General features: G+C 34.6%; 3 protein-coding genes and 1 pseudogene across 5 annotated transcripts; 1 reads left to right on the top strand and 3 right to left on the bottom strand.

Annotated features, from left to right (window-relative positions):
* The first annotated feature begins 1,181 nt into the window (after positions 1-1,181).
* Positions 1,182-1,757, top strand: LOC147400548 (dirigent protein 1 pseudogene; annotated as a pseudogene).
* A 734-nt stretch (positions 1,758-2,491) lies between these two features.
* Positions 2,492-6,825, bottom strand: LOC147400547 (fimbrin-2-like). Of its 2 annotated transcripts, XR_015179398.1 has the most exons (14): positions 6,757-6,825; positions 6,474-6,630; positions 6,141-6,313; positions 5,873-5,969; positions 5,762-5,783; positions 5,688-5,720; positions 5,523-5,603; positions 5,227-5,319; positions 4,266-4,437; positions 4,124-4,162; positions 3,882-3,950; positions 3,408-3,763; positions 3,196-3,311; positions 2,492-3,119 (listed from the first exon to the last, which is right to left on the bottom strand). XR_015179398.1 is itself a non-coding variant. In XM_086446235.1 (13 exons), exons 7-13 carry the CDS (start codon positions 5,600-5,602, stop codon positions 2,678-2,680), a joined length of 576 nt encoding a protein of 191 aa, XP_086302361.1. In that variant the 5' UTR covers position 5,603; positions 5,688-5,720; positions 5,762-5,783; positions 5,873-5,969; positions 6,141-6,313; positions 6,474-6,630; positions 6,757-6,825; the 3' UTR covers positions 2,492-2,677. The 2 variants fall into 2 exon arrangements, 1 of the variants encoding a protein (XP_086302361.1); XM_086446235.1 differs by lacking the exon at positions 3,196-3,311 and having other exon boundaries at positions 2,492-2,700; positions 3,664-3,763.
* A 178-nt stretch (positions 6,826-7,003) lies between these two features.
* LOC147400546 (uncharacterized) lies at positions 7,004-12,271 on the bottom strand. 2 transcript variants are annotated; one of them, XM_086446234.1, is made up of 8 exons: positions 9,822-12,256; positions 9,639-9,738; positions 8,619-9,545; positions 8,260-8,498; positions 7,980-8,180; positions 7,811-7,903; positions 7,612-7,719; positions 7,004-7,540 (listed from the first exon to the last, which is right to left on the bottom strand). In XM_086446234.1, the coding sequence occupies exons 3-8, from the start codon at positions 8,683-8,685 to the stop codon at positions 7,070-7,072; spliced, it is 1,179 nt and encodes a 392-aa protein (XP_086302360.1). In that variant the 5' UTR covers positions 8,686-9,545; positions 9,639-9,738; positions 9,822-12,256; the 3' UTR covers positions 7,004-7,069. The 2 variants fall into 2 exon arrangements, with proteins under 2 accessions (XP_086302360.1, XP_086302359.1); XM_086446233.1 differs by lacking the exons at positions 7,004-7,540; positions 7,612-7,719; positions 7,811-7,903; positions 7,980-8,180; positions 8,260-8,498 and having other exon boundaries at positions 8,681-9,545; positions 9,822-12,271.
* Positions 11,174-12,403, bottom strand: LOC147400545 (uncharacterized). The gene is made up of 2 exons (XM_086444605.1): positions 11,974-12,403; positions 11,174-11,865 (listed from the first exon to the last, which is right to left on the bottom strand). Exons 1-2 carry the CDS (start codon positions 12,401-12,403, stop codon positions 11,174-11,176), a joined length of 1,122 nt encoding a protein of 373 aa, XP_086300731.1.
* Between the last annotated feature and the right edge of the window lie 6,677 nt (positions 12,404-19,080).

Here is a 19,080-nt window from a genome sequence, read left to right as displayed (position 1 = left end):
GTAATGTTAGATAATAACTAAAGTCAAACCTTTGTAATGTTTGAATGGTGTGTTTTACTCTTTAATTGAGGTGTAATAAGTAAAGGATGGGGAACTAATAATAACTCTCATTAATAAAAATTACCTCTACATCATCACCATCTTGACACCATTAGTACTCTCATCATCATGTTCATCATCAACACCATCACAATCATCAACACCGTCAAAAAGTGATCTCATACCCCCATCATTGTTATTTTCATCATGATCGTCATCTCCATTGAAAAGAGGCATCAATGTGTCATCATCATCATCCTCAAATCAATCTCAATGCCCTCATCATCACCACCATTGTCATCATCTTAATCAAAAGATCGAAGATCATTCATTTTGGTACTAAAATTTAAGGATTTTTAGAACATATTGCATTAGCATATGCATGAAAATAAAAATAAAATAAAAACTAAGAGTAGCCACCTATTTTGAAGAGAGATTTTATTGCCACACCAACTTTTACTAATTCCACCCCAATTCATAGGTAAATCACTAGGAAATTAATTAGCACACATCTTGAGGTGGCACTAATAAAAGTTAGAATGGCAATAGAAACTCTCATTTTTAAGAAGAGGAGAGTTACCATGGTTTCAAAACTTATCCGAGATCAAGACGTACCACCCAAGTCATCTCAGCATCGCCTAGCAACAAGTCAATGTATCGGATGGGATTTAAAACCCACGTTCAGTTTTTTCATTATTGAACGAGACATCTAAAACGTATCGGAAAACTCGTCCGAGACAACTCGATCTCTTTCATGAACGAAACGAGAAGTCAAAAGAGTTTTTACCATGAGAGTTATTGGTCACTTAAAATTCTCTTAGGTATATTATATACATGTATAAGAATGAAAATACAAGAGTAAAGTCTACTTGGTAAACCTTTCTTATGTGTATAGATTTGCCAAGAAAATTCTTTTACGTACCGTAGACGTGTTGGAAAATAAAAAAACAAAAAATTGAGTTGTAAGAGACTTTTTATATAGATAATGGATATAGAGAAAAGTTACATATCTTATATCAATAAAAGAAAAGGTCAACAAATAATAAACAAAGCATATCTTAATCTATAAATAGTTGTAGAGAATAATAATCAAACATCCACCCCATTGTTATAGCGCCTAAAAGAACATTGCATATCCCACCATGGCACGAACATTCCCCAAACACATCTTCTTCTTCATTGTCGTCGCCTTCTTCATCTCCAGTAACGTTGTGGCGGATGAAAAACCACTCGCCCCCTTCTCTCGATCCTTAAATCCAAGAGAAAATGGATTTAAACACGAGAAATTAACTCACCTTCACTTCTACTACCATAACATTGTTAATGGTCCCAACGCCACAAATGTCAAAATTACCAACACTACATCAAAAACATTCTTTGGTGGGGTGGTGGTGGCGGATGACCCATTAACAGTGGGACCAGAGTTAACATCAAAGATCATTGGAAGAGCTCAAGGGTTCTATCCCTTAATTTCACAAAGTGAGATAGTATCGTTGTTTGTCTTCAATTTTGTTTTCACGGAAGGGGAGTATAATGGGAGTACAATAAGCCTATTCGGGAGGAATAGAGAGGACGATAAGGTCAAAGAGCTGCCTATTGTTGGAGGAACTGGAGTTTTTAGGTTTGCTAAAGGATATCTTCAAGCAACAACTTGGTTCTTTGATACTATATCTAGGTATCTAGTTTATGAGTTTAATGTATTCGTCTACCATTATTAATGCCCTATTTTTCCTTTCTTTTTTATTTTTATTTTGGATGGTGTGGGGGGCTTTGTCTTTGTTTTTATTGATGTATTTGTAATAATTTGAGCTTAAATGCTCTCTTGTGTTTTTCCTTAATGTATTTGTAATAATTTAAGCTTAAATGCTTTCTTGTGTTCAATATATATGTTTTATTGTTTCGTTTGCCTTCCATTAATAAAATATTTTTAATATTTTACTTTTACCTCTGGTTTGTTCTTATGGTAAATTACTAGAAAACATACGATCTTGACCATGCAAGTGTGTAATCCAAAGGTTTGGATTATCCTTGATATAAGTAGCAATAGGATATGTTATACAATAAAATAGGGCTATAGCGACGGCCGTGACCGTCGCTATAGGGACAAATACCGTAGCAAAAAACATGTAGCGATGGCCAGGGAGGCCGTCGATAGTCATCGCTAATAGTCCCATCGCTGTATCCTATATCAACGACCAACTATTCACAAGGATGTCGTTAGTGCAGGACTTATAGCGACAGCCGGTATTGGCCGTCGCTATAGGGTATCGTTTTAAAAAATTAATGAACTCTTTAGCTACGCTTTTGGCCGTCGCTGTAAAGGCTTTTGAAGAAAAAAAAATTTTATTTTACACCAGCCCCCTCATATATTGCAGAATATTGGAGAGACCCCTATGTTTTGAAATTGATGACCATGACCCCAATTACCTATATGAAAAGACTCAAATGCCCCTCTACTAGAATTCATTGTGTTTCTATTACCAGATTATGATACATAAGTAGTCTGTTTTTATTCCATGGCCAGCTATAGGGGGCAAAAAAGGATTCACTGGAGCTGATCTATGGTTTTACAATACTATGTCATTTACATGCTTTGGAATGTGTCACAACATATGTCGGGCCCTACCGACTTGATCATTCATGCCAAATGATCAACCTTAACATATGATTTCGATCATCCGATTGTTTCATATCCGATGTGTTCTACTGTTGGCCAGCTGATGTTGCTATGAGGCTACAGATACCATATCTTTCTTTTCACTCCACCTGTTTGTTCGCTCTCTCTATGATGCTAGCCATCAAAACTTACGTCCCTCATGAGAAGGTGAAATCTGATTCGGAGGTCTTTGTGGTTCCTGGTCTTCCTGATCCGATCACCATTACCAGATCCTAGTTACCCGATTACAGTAGGGAACCGAATGAGTACGGAAGATTCTTGGATCGAATGAGAGATGCAGAGTTGAAAAGTTACGGATCGTTGGTGTTGGAACCAGCTTACAAATATCATTACGACTCATTGGGAACCAAATCATTTCATCTTGGCCCTGTCACACTAGTTCTAAGAGATGCCGAAGATAAAGCTGCTAGAAACAATATACAACAATTATGTAGTATTGTACGGATTTGAAAAGGTCATGCACAAAGAGTAATACAAACCTTGAGCTAAGAAATCACTCTGAACATCTCCATCATAGTTCTTGCATGCCCAAACATATCCCCCTTCACTCTTAACTGTGTAGGCAACCATATCATCGATGAGCCGATGTTCATACCTGCCAAGTGAATCAGATAGGCTCAGTTAAACCACAAGCATTTGAAACAGCAAAGACACACCAACACCCGGGAGAGGGGTAGGGGGGATAACTCACCATATTCCCGCAGCCTCATACTTGAGATAGCCTCTCAAATAAAGAAGCTGAAGTTGATTTAAGCCTTTGTGGAGTCGAGCTTGCTGCGTCACTTGCTTTTAGTGTCCGTTGGAAGAGCAACAATAAAGTGGATGAATTAGACAACCAATAGGATAATACGCCATTATCATCCTTTCCCTTCAATGAGGTAGAAATAGAAGAAAAAAAAATCACATAATGGCATGTTGTGATTAGAAAATAATCACGTCGGAAGAAAAATTCGTAATGGTTTTCTTGTAGCCTGCTTTATTAAGATGGAAATTCATCCATCGTAGCAAGATCTTTTCTGGAGCTAAGCCCATTAGCTCCTCCACATCCTGCAAAAGTTGACATAAACATTGAACAAATGGTAAGTCCTTTTCTTCCCTAACATGATAACAAAAGCTAAACATTTCCAAAATCTTAAAAATTCATAAGAAGCTGTAACCAATCAACCTTACTGTCATCCAACAATTCCACCAATAGAGGTGTCTTCTTTAGGTTGAGGTCCGCTAACAATTGAATCTGATATTGTCACCAGGGCAGGCAAGTATATAAATGCAACAATAGTAGATAAAAATTAGTATAGGTGTGAAGTTTCAGTTTATACAACCTGAATCTTCCTTGTGTCTCTTTTTGGTTTCCGTGTCCAAAGAAACTTAGATGCAAAATAACAAGAAAGAACTCCAAGCTCTCACCTTTATAATTTGAGATATCAATCCAAGTACTAGATGATGCTACATGAAGAAAAAATTTAAGACATTTCAGCAACAACGAGTACTTCCTTTTAAAATACTAACAAAAAAGCTCAAATGGGTAGCTAAGCTAACTTTGACTCACCCTTGCTTCAATCAAGTCCTGTGTTCCTATGTTAACCACGGTGCAGCCAATAGCCTTTGCAGAGTTGAGGCAAAGTGTATGATTCTCATTCCTCTCCCATTGGTTGAGTACCCGTTTGGTGTTAATGGCTCGTTCATCGATTGTCCCAGGCACAACAACATTGATTAGCTTACTACATAAAGACATGGAAGGCATCAACAATCACAAAATATTACCTACATTGACAATTGAGTATAAAAAAATGTCACGTGGAGCTGGTTTGTATACCAAAGAAGAACGCCATCTTTCACAAGGTCAAAAAGAGACAATAAATTGTGAAAATAATCACAATTTTAGGCTCACGTGGATTTGATGCAACAAGATTCAAATCCTAAGACACAATAAATTTTAATTAATTTAACTCCTCAATATGAACACGAAATGCAGCACAAACTCAAAAGTAATAGGATATTCTTACCGACATCATCTTTGTTTCCCCACTTAGAATATTACCATTCTCTAGTGCTTGTTGATTAAGTACTTGACTCTCAGTATTTTTTATAGTGTTGGAAGATTATAATCACTTATTTTACACGTTCTTTTCTTATTTTTTATAGTGTTGGAAGACTATAATCACTTATTTTACACGTTCTTTTATATGACTTCAGAGAACATGTTGACTCATTTTTTGTTCTCAAATTGCTTAAAAGGTCATATGACCATGACAAACTTCCTTAACATGTTACAAGCTCCTGTTGAGAACAACCTAATAAATAATAAAAAATTCTTCCTAGTTTATCACTTGAAATTATGCAATGAAACCAAACCTCGCAATATGCCACAGTGTGCATATAGTTTGATGGTTTGATGCATAAATAACAACATTAGAACATACGACAGTAATACTAAGCTAAGAAAAAAATTGTGATTTTTCAGTTTGAGTATTGTTAAATACTTGTGCTGTTAAAGATATGTAACATACTTGATAACACCCCTAGCTCCATCTGCCAGAGAATCCAAGCTGTTCCCAAGCATTCGTATGTATGCCAAAGATCCAAGTAGCCCGGCACCAAAGCTGAATACAGAAGAATATCAAAATATAAGCCGAAACTACACCAACACTACCTATGCCCAAAGCGAGAATTTGTAACTTGTTCTTCAACTGCACAACAATTACAAAACATAGAAAACAACTTATTGATTTTCTCACGCCGAAAGTACATGAAAACAAATTTAATGAGCTGCCATAGTGGACCCTAAACAATTAGATATAGATACCTTAAAATACTGCTCCCTTGACTGAGCTGCCAATACTTTTGGGTCTCCACGAGGCTTTCTTGATTCACGAAGCATGACATCCTACAATCAGAAGCTAAATGTGATTATCAATGCTAACTTACAGTGCCCCCGCCAATCCAAAAAAAAAAAAAAAAAAGGACTTACAGTGCCCCCTGTTGTAGCCTTAGTTGCCCTATCCCACTTTTGTTGCTCACGACGAGTTGGAGCCAATCACCATCTTGGAGAAGCAATGCCAGTGCCCTGAAAACCATTTTTTAATACCAAATGTAAAGTGTAGAATTATTAAGAGAGAGAGAACCCAACTTTGAAATAGAAGACATTAATCTTACTTCAGTAGCTGAAAGGCCTCGTCTTGCAGCTTCAACTTGCTGTTCTAAAATGGGCTTCGAAGGTGCTTTAAGTTCCTTGCTCAAATCAATTTCCACACTGCACCCCCAAATTGAAAAGCACAAAAATCTCAATAAAATAGACATGTTTAAATAAGAGAGCTTCTACTGCCAGACCAACTTTTGCTAACAGCACCCCAATTCATATGTCAATCACCATAAATAAACAATCTAAAATTAAAAGAAAACATGAGGACAGAGGGAAGCAGACCTTGGCTTTCTGGGTTAAGCGAGATATGGAATTTGGTGTATCAGGCAAAACAAAAGCTTCAAGAGTAATAAATGCACCAGGAAATGCAGCAAGAACCAAACTCAAACGCCAACCCCAGCCAGCCTTGATCTTTTGTGAACCATAGTTCACAAGGTTGGCAGTTAGAATACCAACTGTTATCATCAACTGGAAGAAGATGTTGAGGGCACCACGATACTTGTACGGTGAAGATTACCAATTGTGAAATGTACAAGTTTTTGGTGAAGATTATTGTTATCAAATACACACTAAAAAAATCAAAAAGCATTAAATTGATTTGAAGAATATTATTACCTGATTAGCATCCTTCAAACACTGTTTGTAGAGCATGAGATGGTGGTGTAATTGCCTTGGGAGGTGGAGCAATGGGTGTTTTGATGGGTATTGCATTTGAAGGAATCATCTTTGTTTACAACCAATAGAGAGTCTGATCCTTTCTTGTACTTAACAACTACAAAACAATAAGACCCACAGAATCAATCAAATAACAATAATTATAAGCTTGAGTAAGCATTTAGCAGTGAAATCAGAAAGCCTAGTACAGCTGCCACAAAATTGACACCAAGTGCACAACTGCCTTTGTTGCCGACTGGAGAGCTTCAAAGCTATATACACTACGAAGATTTGCTGCATATTAAAAAAAAAAGGTCAGATATCGATCAAACCTGATTATTTATGTCTTGAAATATGAAACAATACCTTATCTTTTCCCTCCTCCTTTATCCGGGCTTGGGACCGGCAATGTAAAATATTTACTTTTACATTGGCGGAGTTAAAAAGGGGTTACTTACAAAAAAACAGTTATTAATTAAACAATATGTATGTAAAAAACTGTAAAGTGGAGAAATTAAATGTACAAAAAACTAAATGTATCTAATTGACTTTCAAGGTCATTGACTGGGAGGATGACTATTAGGAAACACGGTGCGAAAGTATAGGGCTATATGCTCTTGGACTTGGCTCTGTACTTGGCTATGGATCTCTCTTTGCATTTGCATCTGCATCTGCATTTGTATCTGCATCTGCAACTGCATCTCCCTTTGTAGCTCAGCAATCCTCTCCTCATGTTGTCGATCACGTTCCATTTGCATGTTTTGCAACTCAGCAATCCTCTCCTCATATTGCCGATCACGTTCTACTTGCGTGTTTTGCATCTCATTCAACTGGGACTGCATCTCGGCATAAGTACTACTACGAGATGAGTTAGAAGTAGATGTAAAGACCGAACTCGGGGTCGGGCCTAGGCCATATGTACGCACTCTACCATGCCGCTCTGGTCCCATCTCCTCAGTAAATATCTTCTCGCTTATGGGTGTAGAATCAGATCCGCCACTATCTTTATGTTTTTTTATCATATTATTCTGTAAAAAAAAAATACATTAGTAATTATCTTTCAATAAATAATTTATCTTACAATTGACTTCTTACGTACAATAAGCTCGGCCGATTTAGGATCACTGTAAGACCCATTTTTCCTAGTATGGATTTTCTTGAAAACTTCAGCCCGGGTAGGTAAACTACCATCTTCTTTACCCTTGGCCTATAATTACATGAAAAAAAAAACAAATTAGTATATATCGTAGGTCACTTAAATATTAAAATATATATATAATTAACATATAAATACGCACCATCTCCGACCAATACTGTGCACAACTCTTTGTCCCCCCCGTATGTTTAATTACTTGGTTTTTCCTATTCTTGCTATTCCTTTTTGAGATAACCTACACAAATTTAATAACATTACAAACAAATCATTCTTTAAAAATGATTAGTTAAGAATTTTGTAATAATTTATACCTGAGCCTCGGGGGTACTCCAATAATGGACAAGCCAAGTCCAATCAGCTTTTGAGACGCCAGTAGGAATATGTAGCAATCTCTCTTCATCTATTTCATATTTTTTGTAATCTTTCTTTAAATCATTCTTCCAATCTCTATACCTCGCCGACATACGTTGCATCACCCACTTCTTCTTTGAATCATCCATTTCGGTCTTATTCTACAAAAACACATAATTTAATAAATAAATAAATAATGATATAATTAAAAAAATGACAAACACATTAATTTATATTTACCTTGACCGCTTGCCATAATGAGTCCTTTGAATGCTTTGGAATGTCAGCCCATTTCTTATATTGCAAAGGGGCATAACCAGAATGCCTAACAATAGTCCCCAATAATTGTGAAAAACGACTAGCATTCTCCCCTATTGCCTGATTATATTTATTCCAATCTAATGACATCTTTTGACCTATCTTCTGGCCAAAATTACCCACACCTCGCGTAGGGCCTCTCTTCCTCGTGCTAGTAGAAGCTAAAAAGATGAAATCATAACAAAACAAAACAAAAAAATGTTAACGATAAATTATCTAAATGCACATGTCATTAACGATAGTACATGATATTCAAAATAATTTAATACAACATATCATACCTGCACTACTCACACTGTCTCCAACATCCCCGGATGGCATAACTCTAGAAGATTCTCCACGAGACATATCTAACTAAGCAATTCATAACAATGAAAATCAATATATTCACCAATTATAAGGAAATTTCACTTAACAAACTATCAATAAGTACAAATTTTATTGAAAAATAGGTAAGGAGTCCTCAAGAGAAAAACAAGCAATAAGAAAAAAGAAGTAAAACAAAATGACTAAACATCATCATCATCATTATCATCATTAATGAAGTCATGATCACCGCCATTTCCTTCGACAAGTACTCCTTGGATATCATTCCTATACCAAGTGACAATATCGTCATCAATGTCGACTTCGGTTTGGTACAACTCATGCTCATTCTCATTCTCTTGGAAAGGCTCTTCTTCAACATCCTCTTCAGGCATCATATTGTATAGGTTACGTGGTTGCGTATTTATTACCACACGCCAATCATCATTAGTGTTGTCTCTAATATAAAAAACTTGTTGTGCCTGGTTTGCAAGGATATAAGGTTCATTAGTAGATAATGTCCGTGTAATATTCACACAATTGAACCCATATTCATCTTGCTTGAATCCCCTACGACTCAAAACATCCCACCAATGACATTTGAATAAAACAACTCGATACCCATTAGGATACTTCAACTCTAAAATATCATTGAAGATGCCATAATATCCAACATTGCCTGTCACCGGATTCATGTCCTTTGCGCTTGCAAAACTATGTGTCTCTGCAGAAACGAACACACCACTGTTTTGAGTCTTTCGCTGTCTATCGCGCTCTTTTGTGTGAAATCTAAAGCCATTCACAATATATCCCTTAAAACAAATCACATTATGTGATGGACCCAAAGCTAGATTCTCGATACATTCATCCACAGGCTCACCATGTAATCGCATTTGAGTAACCTATTTAAGATTAGAAAATGGGATAACTAAAGTTACAAATATATTGAAATGTGCTTAATAAATAAGAATATAATCATGATATTGAATACATACGTGATGTTTAAACCATTCGGAAAATTCTTTAATATGTTTTCGCTCCATATCCTTCGCACTCATGTGGTTATGAGTGTTTTTAATCAACTCTCTATGTTGTCTATAAAATAAATTGTTCCATTAATAAGTAAATAATGAAAATTATGAATATATAAAAAGTAAATTTGAAAAAATTTATCTTACCGAACAAATGGAGCAATTTCATTACAGTTGTTCAACACGTAAAGACGTGCTTGTTCCCACTCACTGGATCCCAATATTTGTGGGATAGCCTTTCCAATAGCACGACCATTTTCCATAAAAATTGATAACATTCCACTCGAGCCAACATCAACATTATCATTATTACGCTCTAGTCGGTTGAATCTTGTCTCGACTCCATGTAAGTACCTCGAGCAAAATGTTAATGATTCCTCACAAAGATAACCTTCTGCAATTGAACCCTCCGGATAATTTTTATTACGCACATATGACTTTAACCTGTGCAAGTACCTCTCTATTGGATACATCCACCTGTAGTGCACTGGACCAGCCATCTTGGCCTCACTAGCTAAATGAATGGGTAGATGCACCATAATATCAAAGAATGCCGGCGGAAAGATCATCTCCATTTTACAGAGTGTTAAAACAATTTGATGTTCAAGACTCTCTAGTTCCCTCACCCTGAGTACCTTACAACATAATTGTCTAAAAAATGTGGACAACTCAATCAAAACAGAACATACATTCTTAGGCAAGAGTCCCCGTATTGCAAGTGGAATAAATTGTTGCATCAGTACATGAAAATCATGACTCTTCAGTCCTGAGATCTTGCATTGTTTAACCTGAACACATCTTGAAAAATTCGAAGAATAACTATCTGGAACCTTTACACCCTTTAAACATTCACAAAACTTCTTCTTTTCAAGTGACGACATTGTGTAACATGCAGGCGGTAGTAACAGTTTTCCCCTTTCCGGTATCGGGTGAAGTTCTTTCCTTATACCCATTAATTGCATATCAAGACGACTTTTCAAATTGTCTTTTGTTGAACCCTCAATGTTCAAAAGTGTTCCAATCAAATTATCACATACATTTTTTTCGATGTGCATAACATCCAAATTGTGACGCAATAAAAGATCTTTCCAATACGGTAAATTGAAAAAGATGTTTTTTTTCTTCCAATTTTTTGGTAACTTGCAATCATCCTTTTTTCTCTTCTTCCCAATCTTATCTTTATTTGCCTTACCAAAAATAATTTGCTCGTATTCTCGTAATTGATTAAGCACATCCTCTCCACTCAACGGTTTTGGTGTATATTCCAACTCTTTTTTTCCATTAAACGAATTTTTATTTTTTCGGAATCTATAATCAAGTGGTAAAAATCGACGATGTCCCAAGTAACATTCTTTATTTCCTTTCTGCAATCTGACTGAACAAGTGTCTTTGTGGCAAGAGGGGCAAGCAAGTTTTCCTTTAGTACTCCATCCTGATAAGTTCGCATATGCAGGAAAGTCGTTGATAGTCCATAAAACGGCTGCATGCATCTTAAAATTTTATTTTCTTGAGGCATCGTATGTCTCAACTCCATCTGTCCACAATTCATTCAATTCGTCTATCAATGGTTGCAGATACACATCGATGTCGTTCCCAGGAGCCTTAGGACCTAGAATGAGTAACGACAACATAAAAGAAGTTGGTTTCATACACATCCATGGAGGTAAGTTATACGGAATCAAAACAACAGGCCATGTGCTGTGAGGAGTACTCATGTAACTGAAAGGAGTAAAGCCATCGCTTGCCAATCCAAGTCTAACATTCCGAGGTTCAAAACCAAATGATGGATACTCCTTGTCTAAAGTTTCCCACGCCATAGAGTCAGCTGGATGCCTCAACACACCGTCTTTTATACGACTATCGGAATGCCATCTCATGTTCTCGGCTGTTTTTGAAGACATAAACAACTGCTTAAGCCTCGGTTTTAATGGAAAATGACGCAAAATCTTTGCAGCTATTTTCTTATCTTTTGTAGACGAACGAGAAGGTTCCTCAGTTGACTGGCATGTAATTGATCTCCATCTAGACTCACCACACACTACGCATTCATTTGCATTCTCATGCTCCTTCCAATATAACATGCAGTCATTCGGGCACGAATGTATCTTCTTGTAATGTAAACCAAGTTCCCGCAGGATCTTCTTCGATTCGTAATAATTCTTTGGCAACTTTTCACCAGTAGGAAATGCATCTTTTAACAATTCGAGTAACATATCAAATGATTTATTACTCCATCCATTAAGACATTTCAGATGTAACAACTTTACAATGAAAGATAGTTTCTAAAATTTAATACAACCCGGATATAACTCAGTCTCGGCAGCTTTCAACATTTCATAAAACTTGTTTGCATCCTCATTCGGCTCATCTGGACTGTCATCATTCGACTCATTAACATCTTCACAATCAGAGTTAGGGATTTCAAATGCATCATGTAACATTCCTTGCATATCATCACCCTCTTTGGACTCATCAATTATATATTCATCTTCGAATGTCTCACCATGACGTGTCCAATGTATATATCCCTTATCTATCCCATACCATAATAAATCGTCATGCACGTTTTCTCTATTTTTTACCACCACGTTGAGACATTTGACACAAGGACATTGGATCGCATTATCGAATCTTGAATGAGAAAATGCAAAATCCAAGAACTTAATAACTCCTGCTTCATACTCAGGGGTATCTCTAGGCAACTGAATCCAACTTTTATCTATCGGCATATCCGCTTCACAGCAATGTCACCTTTAAACCAAAAACACATGGTAAGTAAAACTTACCAACTTGGATGAGTGTTACTGCATAGATTAGTCTACATCCCAAAAGATGTAGGATACCCCCACCTTATTAAAAAAACAATCACAAAGGTCATGGTACGAGACGTAAGATTGTTGTGGTCAAGATCCTATCTAGGATAATCGACCGAATAGGAAAATGTCACCTTAAATGGGGTCCAAGTACCCTAAATATCAATGAAAAGTATATGACGGGATGTTATGAACCTCGGACTAATAAAATAATTTCACCAAGAAGGAAACATCACAAATTCGCTATCAAACCCAATTATCTCCCTTTAAAAGGGATGGGGAAAGGCATATATTTGATTGAAAAGGTTGACAAGTGACTCAACCTGCAATTATTAAAGGTCTTCCTAAAATTGAAATCCTAAACTGATTTTAGTTATTAATTTTTATCAGTTCCTATCGATAGATCAGGTTCAAGAGCCCCAACCATGAATGAATTTAGTTAAATTCATTCATGTCATCAATTTGAAAAAGCATGGTATCTAACTCGCAACAAATTGAAAGGGTATTTCAAAATAACCCAAACCAAATTTAAGTGACATCTAATAAAACGCTGTCTGAAGAATTCATAGTAACAAAAATCTACGATTTAAAAAAAAAAAAAAAGTATGATTAAATCATGATTTTAATAGTTATTGAATAAATCACATTTTTTATAGCATTTTTAAGTGTTATTTATAATTTAATATATAAATACATATTATTTTTTTATAGTTTAAAAAATATTTTTACTTTTTAATTTATTCAATGTTTTCCTGATTTTCTTGGCTTTTCCCAATTTTTTCCTTGCCAAATTATTCCCGAACTCAGCTTGGTCACTATGGAATAATTATAATATCATTATACTTATACATATACCTCACAATTTTCAAATGGCAGGTTTGTTATTTGTGTTACAAATAAAAGAAGTTGTCTGAAAAGTTAGGAAAAATATTTGAAAATTGGGAAACTAGGGGTGTGTTAATGGCCAGACTTAGGACAGACATGTCTAATGCTAGCCAGGCATACATGCAGCTGAGGCTAAGCTTTATCCAACCTGTAATGGGTTCATGGATGATTTCTAGCCAACATATCAAAGTTGATTTTGGTGTGTATGGTCGTAAACAAGTGTGCAAACACATTCACATGGTCAGTGGGCCCAAAACTGTTTTCCATCATGAGATTTGTACAATATTACATCATGAAGATCAGTCCAAACAGATTCATCATATGTGCAAGAAGCTTATATAAAAAAGTCAGGAAATCGCAAAAATCAAATAAGAGGAATTGAAAATCAAAATTCGAAACTATCAATATAAGTAAATTATGCAACTTACAAAGTAATTAAGAAAAGAAATCTAATTACATGATTCAAAAGAAATGAAAGACAGATGATTAATGTAACTAAGATAATATACAAGCTTAGTTAATCTGAACTTAAAGCAAATAAAAAAATTAATACAGATCTGAGAGTAAACTTGATAATCTGAGTGAGTTCTCAGATTTGATAAGCAAAATTGGGGAGTGACGGTCTCCTGAAATCTGTTTTTGTTCAATTGAATATTAGTTAGCTATAAAAATGAGAAATTAGTGTCTTGGCTTGAAATTAAACCAAAAATTGTATTAAAATCATAGAAATTGGGATTTTGGTTTGAAATCAAACCAAAATTTAAATCAACCCTATAGAAATTAAGATTATACAGAAAAATCAACAAAATATGCAGAAAATTCTAGGGTTTAGGGATCGACTGAAGAAAAAAATTATCAAAATATGTGTAAAAACATACCTAAATTTTTGAGGTTGAAATCAGATCGGATCTGTTTAGTTGAACCCTCACGTGTTTGAGAGATCAAGAGAGCGAGAGATCAATAGAGTGGTAGAGAGGCAGAGAGGCAGAGAGAGATCGACAGAGACAGATCTGTCGAGTATGAGATGAGAGAGAGACAGATGCTTCGTTTTCGATTTGCAGACGAGAGAGAGTGAGGCTTCGTTTTCGATTTGCAGACGAGAGGAGTGAGGCTTCGTTTTCGATTTGCAGACGAGAGAGAGAGAGTGTGAGGCTTCGTTTATTTGTAGACGAGAGAGAGAGTGAGATTCGTTTTCAAATTCAGACGAGAGAGAGAGAGACAGAAAACGAAACAGATTTCGTTTGAGACGAGAGAGACAGAGAAAACGAAGAGTGAGTGAGTGAGTACAGCGAGAGTGAGTGAGTGAGTTAATAGAGTTAGTGATTTTGTGCGAAATAAATCTTATATAACGACGGTCAAACTTTGACCGTCACAAAAAGTCGTTGTATTAGCTAATTTTTCTTGTAGTGAGGATACAAATGAATCCCAACTATTGAGGGTCTGTTCTTTACAAAAGTCAATTCCAGTTTCAAAAGTTAGCTTCTAGAAGAAGTAGAAGCCTAGAGTTTGAAAAGTCACATCCAACATAAGCTTGTTTGTTATAGAAGTACATAAACCAAAAATTGATATTCGTTTGACAACTTTTTATTGTTGAATTCGGGTAAAATGATCATATATATATTATAAATTTATATTAAAAAATTATAAAAATAATTATTTTTAATTTAAATAAATTTATAAATTTTATAATTCTATCAAAATTTTAGCAGCATCTCCTCTTAAAAATGAACATATGAAAATTTTCTAATAATGAAAATACCTGCATAACTCACAATCATACATCCACATAAAGATGAAAGGTGTTTTGGTAATAAAGTAGTAATAATGAATTACTTTTAATCTTGGTAGTAAAGATGAAGGGTATTTTGGTAGTAATCCTCTTTTGAAAGATAAAGGGTATTTTGGTAATCCCTTTTATTTTTTAAGGTTAGGTTTAGTTAAAATTTTGATTAAAGATGAAGGGTATTTGGTAATTCCCTTTTATTTTTTAAGGTTAAGTTTGGTTGAAAATTTGATTAAAGATTAAGGGTATTTTAATAATTTCTTTTTGTTTTTTAAAGTTAAGTTTGGTTGGAAATTTGATTAAAGATGAAGGTATTTTGGTATTTGGTAAAAATGTAGGGTATTTTGATAAAGATGAAGGGTATTTTGGTAATCTTTTTTTATATTTTAAGATTAAGTTTGATTGAAATTTTGATTAAGATGAAGGGTATTTTGATAAAAATGAAGGATATTTTAGAAGATGAATGGTATTTTGGTAAAAATGAAGGGTATTTTAGTAATATCATTTTATTTTTTAAAGTTAAGTTTAATTGAAAATTTAATTAAAGATGAAGGGTATTTTAGTAACTATACTTGATTCGTTTCACGTTTTTGGTTTTCCGCAAAAATCATTTGAAAAAATCCCTCTTGGAAGACTTCTTTTAGGAGTTATTTTTGGGTTTCAATTGAAATTCGCGAGAACCTAAAAAGCCCAAACAGACATTATTTATCTGATTTTTTTGACTTAAAATCAACAACAACAAAAAGTTAATTCTTGAATCTCAAATGAACAGGGCTTGAGTATCTCACTTGCATTGGTGAGATTGTTGTGTAAATGTCTTATATTTTGTTACGCTACTCAGAGTTGCAGACAATCGTGTAGTATTTTCTAAAGGGGTTTTCTATTTTTGAAGAGTTTTGTTTGTTCTGGTAACTCTCGGTTGTATAAATAAAGATCTCTAGGGCTATAAAACTTAAGAGAGAAAATAATGATTGTTCTTGTTTTATTTCTTGGGCATAGGCACATCATCAAACCACGTAAATCCTTGTGTTTTGTGTGATTATGTTATCTTTGCTATTGTGATTTTTTCACAGAGATAACGCGTTTTTTATCTACTCGTAAGAACATTTCTAATTTTGAATAATGCTAGATTGGGCTCAAGATTGACCTCAATTCACACTTTGAAAATGTCGAGGTGTGTACAGAACCACATATGCTTTTCATTTAGATACGAGTGAAAAGCATCTATGGTTCTGTGCACACTTGCACGCCAACAGAGTGTAAATTGAGGTCAATCTTGAAGTCAATCCAACACGACTCATTTTAGTTACCCGATAGGTACCTAGTCATCAACTATAATAGATCCCCTTCCTCACGTGGCATGCCCAAAAGTGTTAGTTAGGGTACAAGCTTGAGTACGTTAGTCAGGCTAGTTGGATTCCAACATATTTACAATTGTAATGAGAAATGGTTAAGTATTGTTGACCCAAATCCTCAATTTCTTTTAAATATAAATATCTCCTTGCCTTTAGATCAAATGACAACATATACCTCACAACATGAAAAGTGGAAAATTCGACGGGCCAAGGCCCCAAAACTTTAGAAACCAAATTTCGATGGCTCAAGGGCATTGAAATATTTTATGCTCCCAGATTTGATGGCTTAGATCTATCAAATTTCTCCCATCCTCCATTAATTTGATGGTTTTGTGTTATTTAAAAGAGAAAAAACACCACAATGAAAATTTTGATGCCTTGGTCCATCAAATTTTATGAAATTCGGCAGTCTTAGGTTGTTGAATATGGGTTTTTTTTTTTCACGTTGTGCTTACACCATTTGTAGATACATGGGCTTCGAAATATTTTGGGAAGGTTTGAGCTCATCTACTTGGATTTGGGAGTCATTACCATTCAAAGAGTTTGGATGTGAATGGACAGTACTAAAATCTATTTTAAAATTCATTTTTGACACATAATGACTCACTTTTAATGGTAAGATAAGGGTCTACCTAGAGTTTTAAGTAAGAAGGGTCAAGTAATCACAATTCATCCATCAAAACTACAAAATGCAAAATAGGACAACATATGTTTATATGAAAATCATGAGAATTAAACATATAATGCTCAAACATGCAGGTGTTGAACATTGCACAAAAGAAGGGGAATCAGACCACCATTTGATGTTTGGTCACAAAAACCAAAAGTGGGCACAATCCCCATATTAGAAGACCAAATATGTGTCGAATGTTCAAGTTGGTAATTTTCCATCTCAACCATTCTTTTACCATTTCCATTTATGGTTTAGTACAAAACCGATTGCTTTTAATTTATTAGATGTGTGTTGTATTTCCATGTTCCAAATGTTCTGTTAGGATTGCTACCACTAAGTTTTCATAGAAGTGAAGAGTTATTGATAGAAACAATAAAATTTGAAATACACTATTTCTGCTTAAATATTAAAATATCAGTAGGCATATCTATATTGGTAAAGTACTCTTTAATTCTCCAAAACATCTGCATGAATCCTTGAGACCTTCATTATGAAAAAAGGAAGAAAACTTGCATCATAAATAAAAAACAAATGGCACAAAACGTTCCTATTCATCAAATTACAGCCATGCAATGTACAAGTATAGCCAAGGGTAAACTTGTAACAATTGCATCAACCTTCAAATTACCTAACCAAATGTATTTGATAAAATAAAAGAGAGGAAAAAAATAACCAATAACGTTAGCATCAAAGAGGGAATCAACATGTGTTAACAGAAAGAACAGAACCTCTTGCATAAAAAAACCAAGAACCAATGATGTTATCTTATGGCCATAACTATGAACAATAATATACTTGGTTTGATACCACAATACTGATAAAAAAAAAAAAAAATGTGGCATTTTAACCAACTCAGAATATGGTTGAAGAAAACCCATGTTTTGAGATAAAGCTCATCCTATTAGTGGCGGCTCCTTTCTATTTGCTGCTTCCTGAAAGCATGAGCATAATAGTTGTCAGGCTACTATCTTCACTACTCAACTATAGGTTCTACACGATGGAATATCATTGACATGGCAATAATACTCACTAGACAGTATACATGTTTCATACAATATGAGTCATGGGCCAGGATTCAATCAAAGTATATGTTTCAATTGTACATAAGATCCTTTTCCCTCCTCCTTTATCCAGGCTTGAGACCAACAATGTAAAACATATAATTTTACATTAGAGGATTTAAAAATAAAAAATAGTTATAAAAGAAATCATAAAACATACATAGGAAAAAAAGTCTATGTAGTAAAATTAAATGTACCAAAAACTAAATGTATCGAAATGACATTGGATCTAGACCTAACTCTCGACCTGACATTGGATCTCTCTCTCTGCATCTGCATTTGCATCATCACAAATAAATAAATAAACAAACAAAAAACAAAAACAAAAACAAAAACAAAATTGAAAATAAAGAAAAGAAAAAAAAAATGTCTAACTTCAATAGATTTGGAGTTATTCTTGAAAGAAATAGGTTTTGATCCATATGTAGTTTCATGCAGCTCAGATTGATCATTGGGGTACATTTCAAAGATCCTCAAGCCCACCCAAAAAAACCACAAAAGAATAAATTAAAAACTTCAAATATACAAGTAAAATATAGTGAAACAAATGGTAAATCTTAAGATCACCAATACATAAAGAGTTTACTTTATGCAATTCCATAGACAACATAAATAATAAAAGAGTCCTTGTCACTTGGTCAACATTTCGATAAAATTTCACATACACAACATAGATAATGGAATTGATGCAATTCACCCAACACCCAAGCATAACTACTATAATTCATTCCATTTAGATAAAAAGTAATATAAATATGGTAAACACAACAACTTTCTTATTATATATATATATATCCCCAAACTTACAAAGTATCAAAGATAATACTGTAGACACC

The sequence above is a fragment of the Akebia trifoliata genome, chromosome 6 (assembly GCF_017979445.1).
Source record: "Akebia trifoliata isolate Shusen 1 chromosome 6, ASM1797944v1, whole genome shotgun sequence".
NCBI lineage: Eukaryota > Viridiplantae > Streptophyta > Magnoliopsida > Ranunculales > Lardizabalaceae > Akebia > Akebia trifoliata.
Note: the sequence above shows the minus strand (reverse complement) of the source record. Positions and strands in the feature narration are given on the sequence as shown.

Coding starts and splice junctions, on each gene's coding strand:
- LOC147400545 (XM_086444605.1), bottom strand. CDS start 12,403: ATGCCGATAGATAAAAGTTGGATTCAGTTGCCTAGAGATACCCCTGAG. Junction 11,866..11,973: donor CGAGACTGAGTTATATCCGG/GTTGTATTAAAT, acceptor AATTGTTAAAAG/ATGCATTTCCTACTGGTGAA.
- LOC147400547 (XM_086446235.1), bottom strand. CDS start 5,602: ATGTCATGCTTCGTGAATCAAGAAAGCCTCGTGGAGACCCAAAAGTAT. Junction 5,320..5,522: donor CAAGGGAGCAGTATTTTAAG/GTATCTATATCT, acceptor TTCTGTATTCAG/CTTTGGTGCCGGGCTACTTG. Junction 4,163..4,265: donor AGGACTTGATTGAAGCAAGG/GTGAGTCAAAGT, acceptor TTCTTCATGTAG/CATCATCTAGTACTTGGATT.
- LOC147400546 (XM_086446233.1), bottom strand. CDS start 11,164: ATGCATGCAGCCGTTTTATGGACTATCAACGACTTTCCTGCATATGCG. Junction 9,739..9,821: donor GAAATTGCTCCATTTGTTCG/GTAAGATAAATT, acceptor TTTATTTTATAG/ACAACATAGAGAGTTGATTA. Junction 9,546..9,638: donor CCGAATGGTTTAAACATCAC/GTATGTATTCAA, acceptor AATCTTAAATAG/GTTACTCAAATGCGATTACA.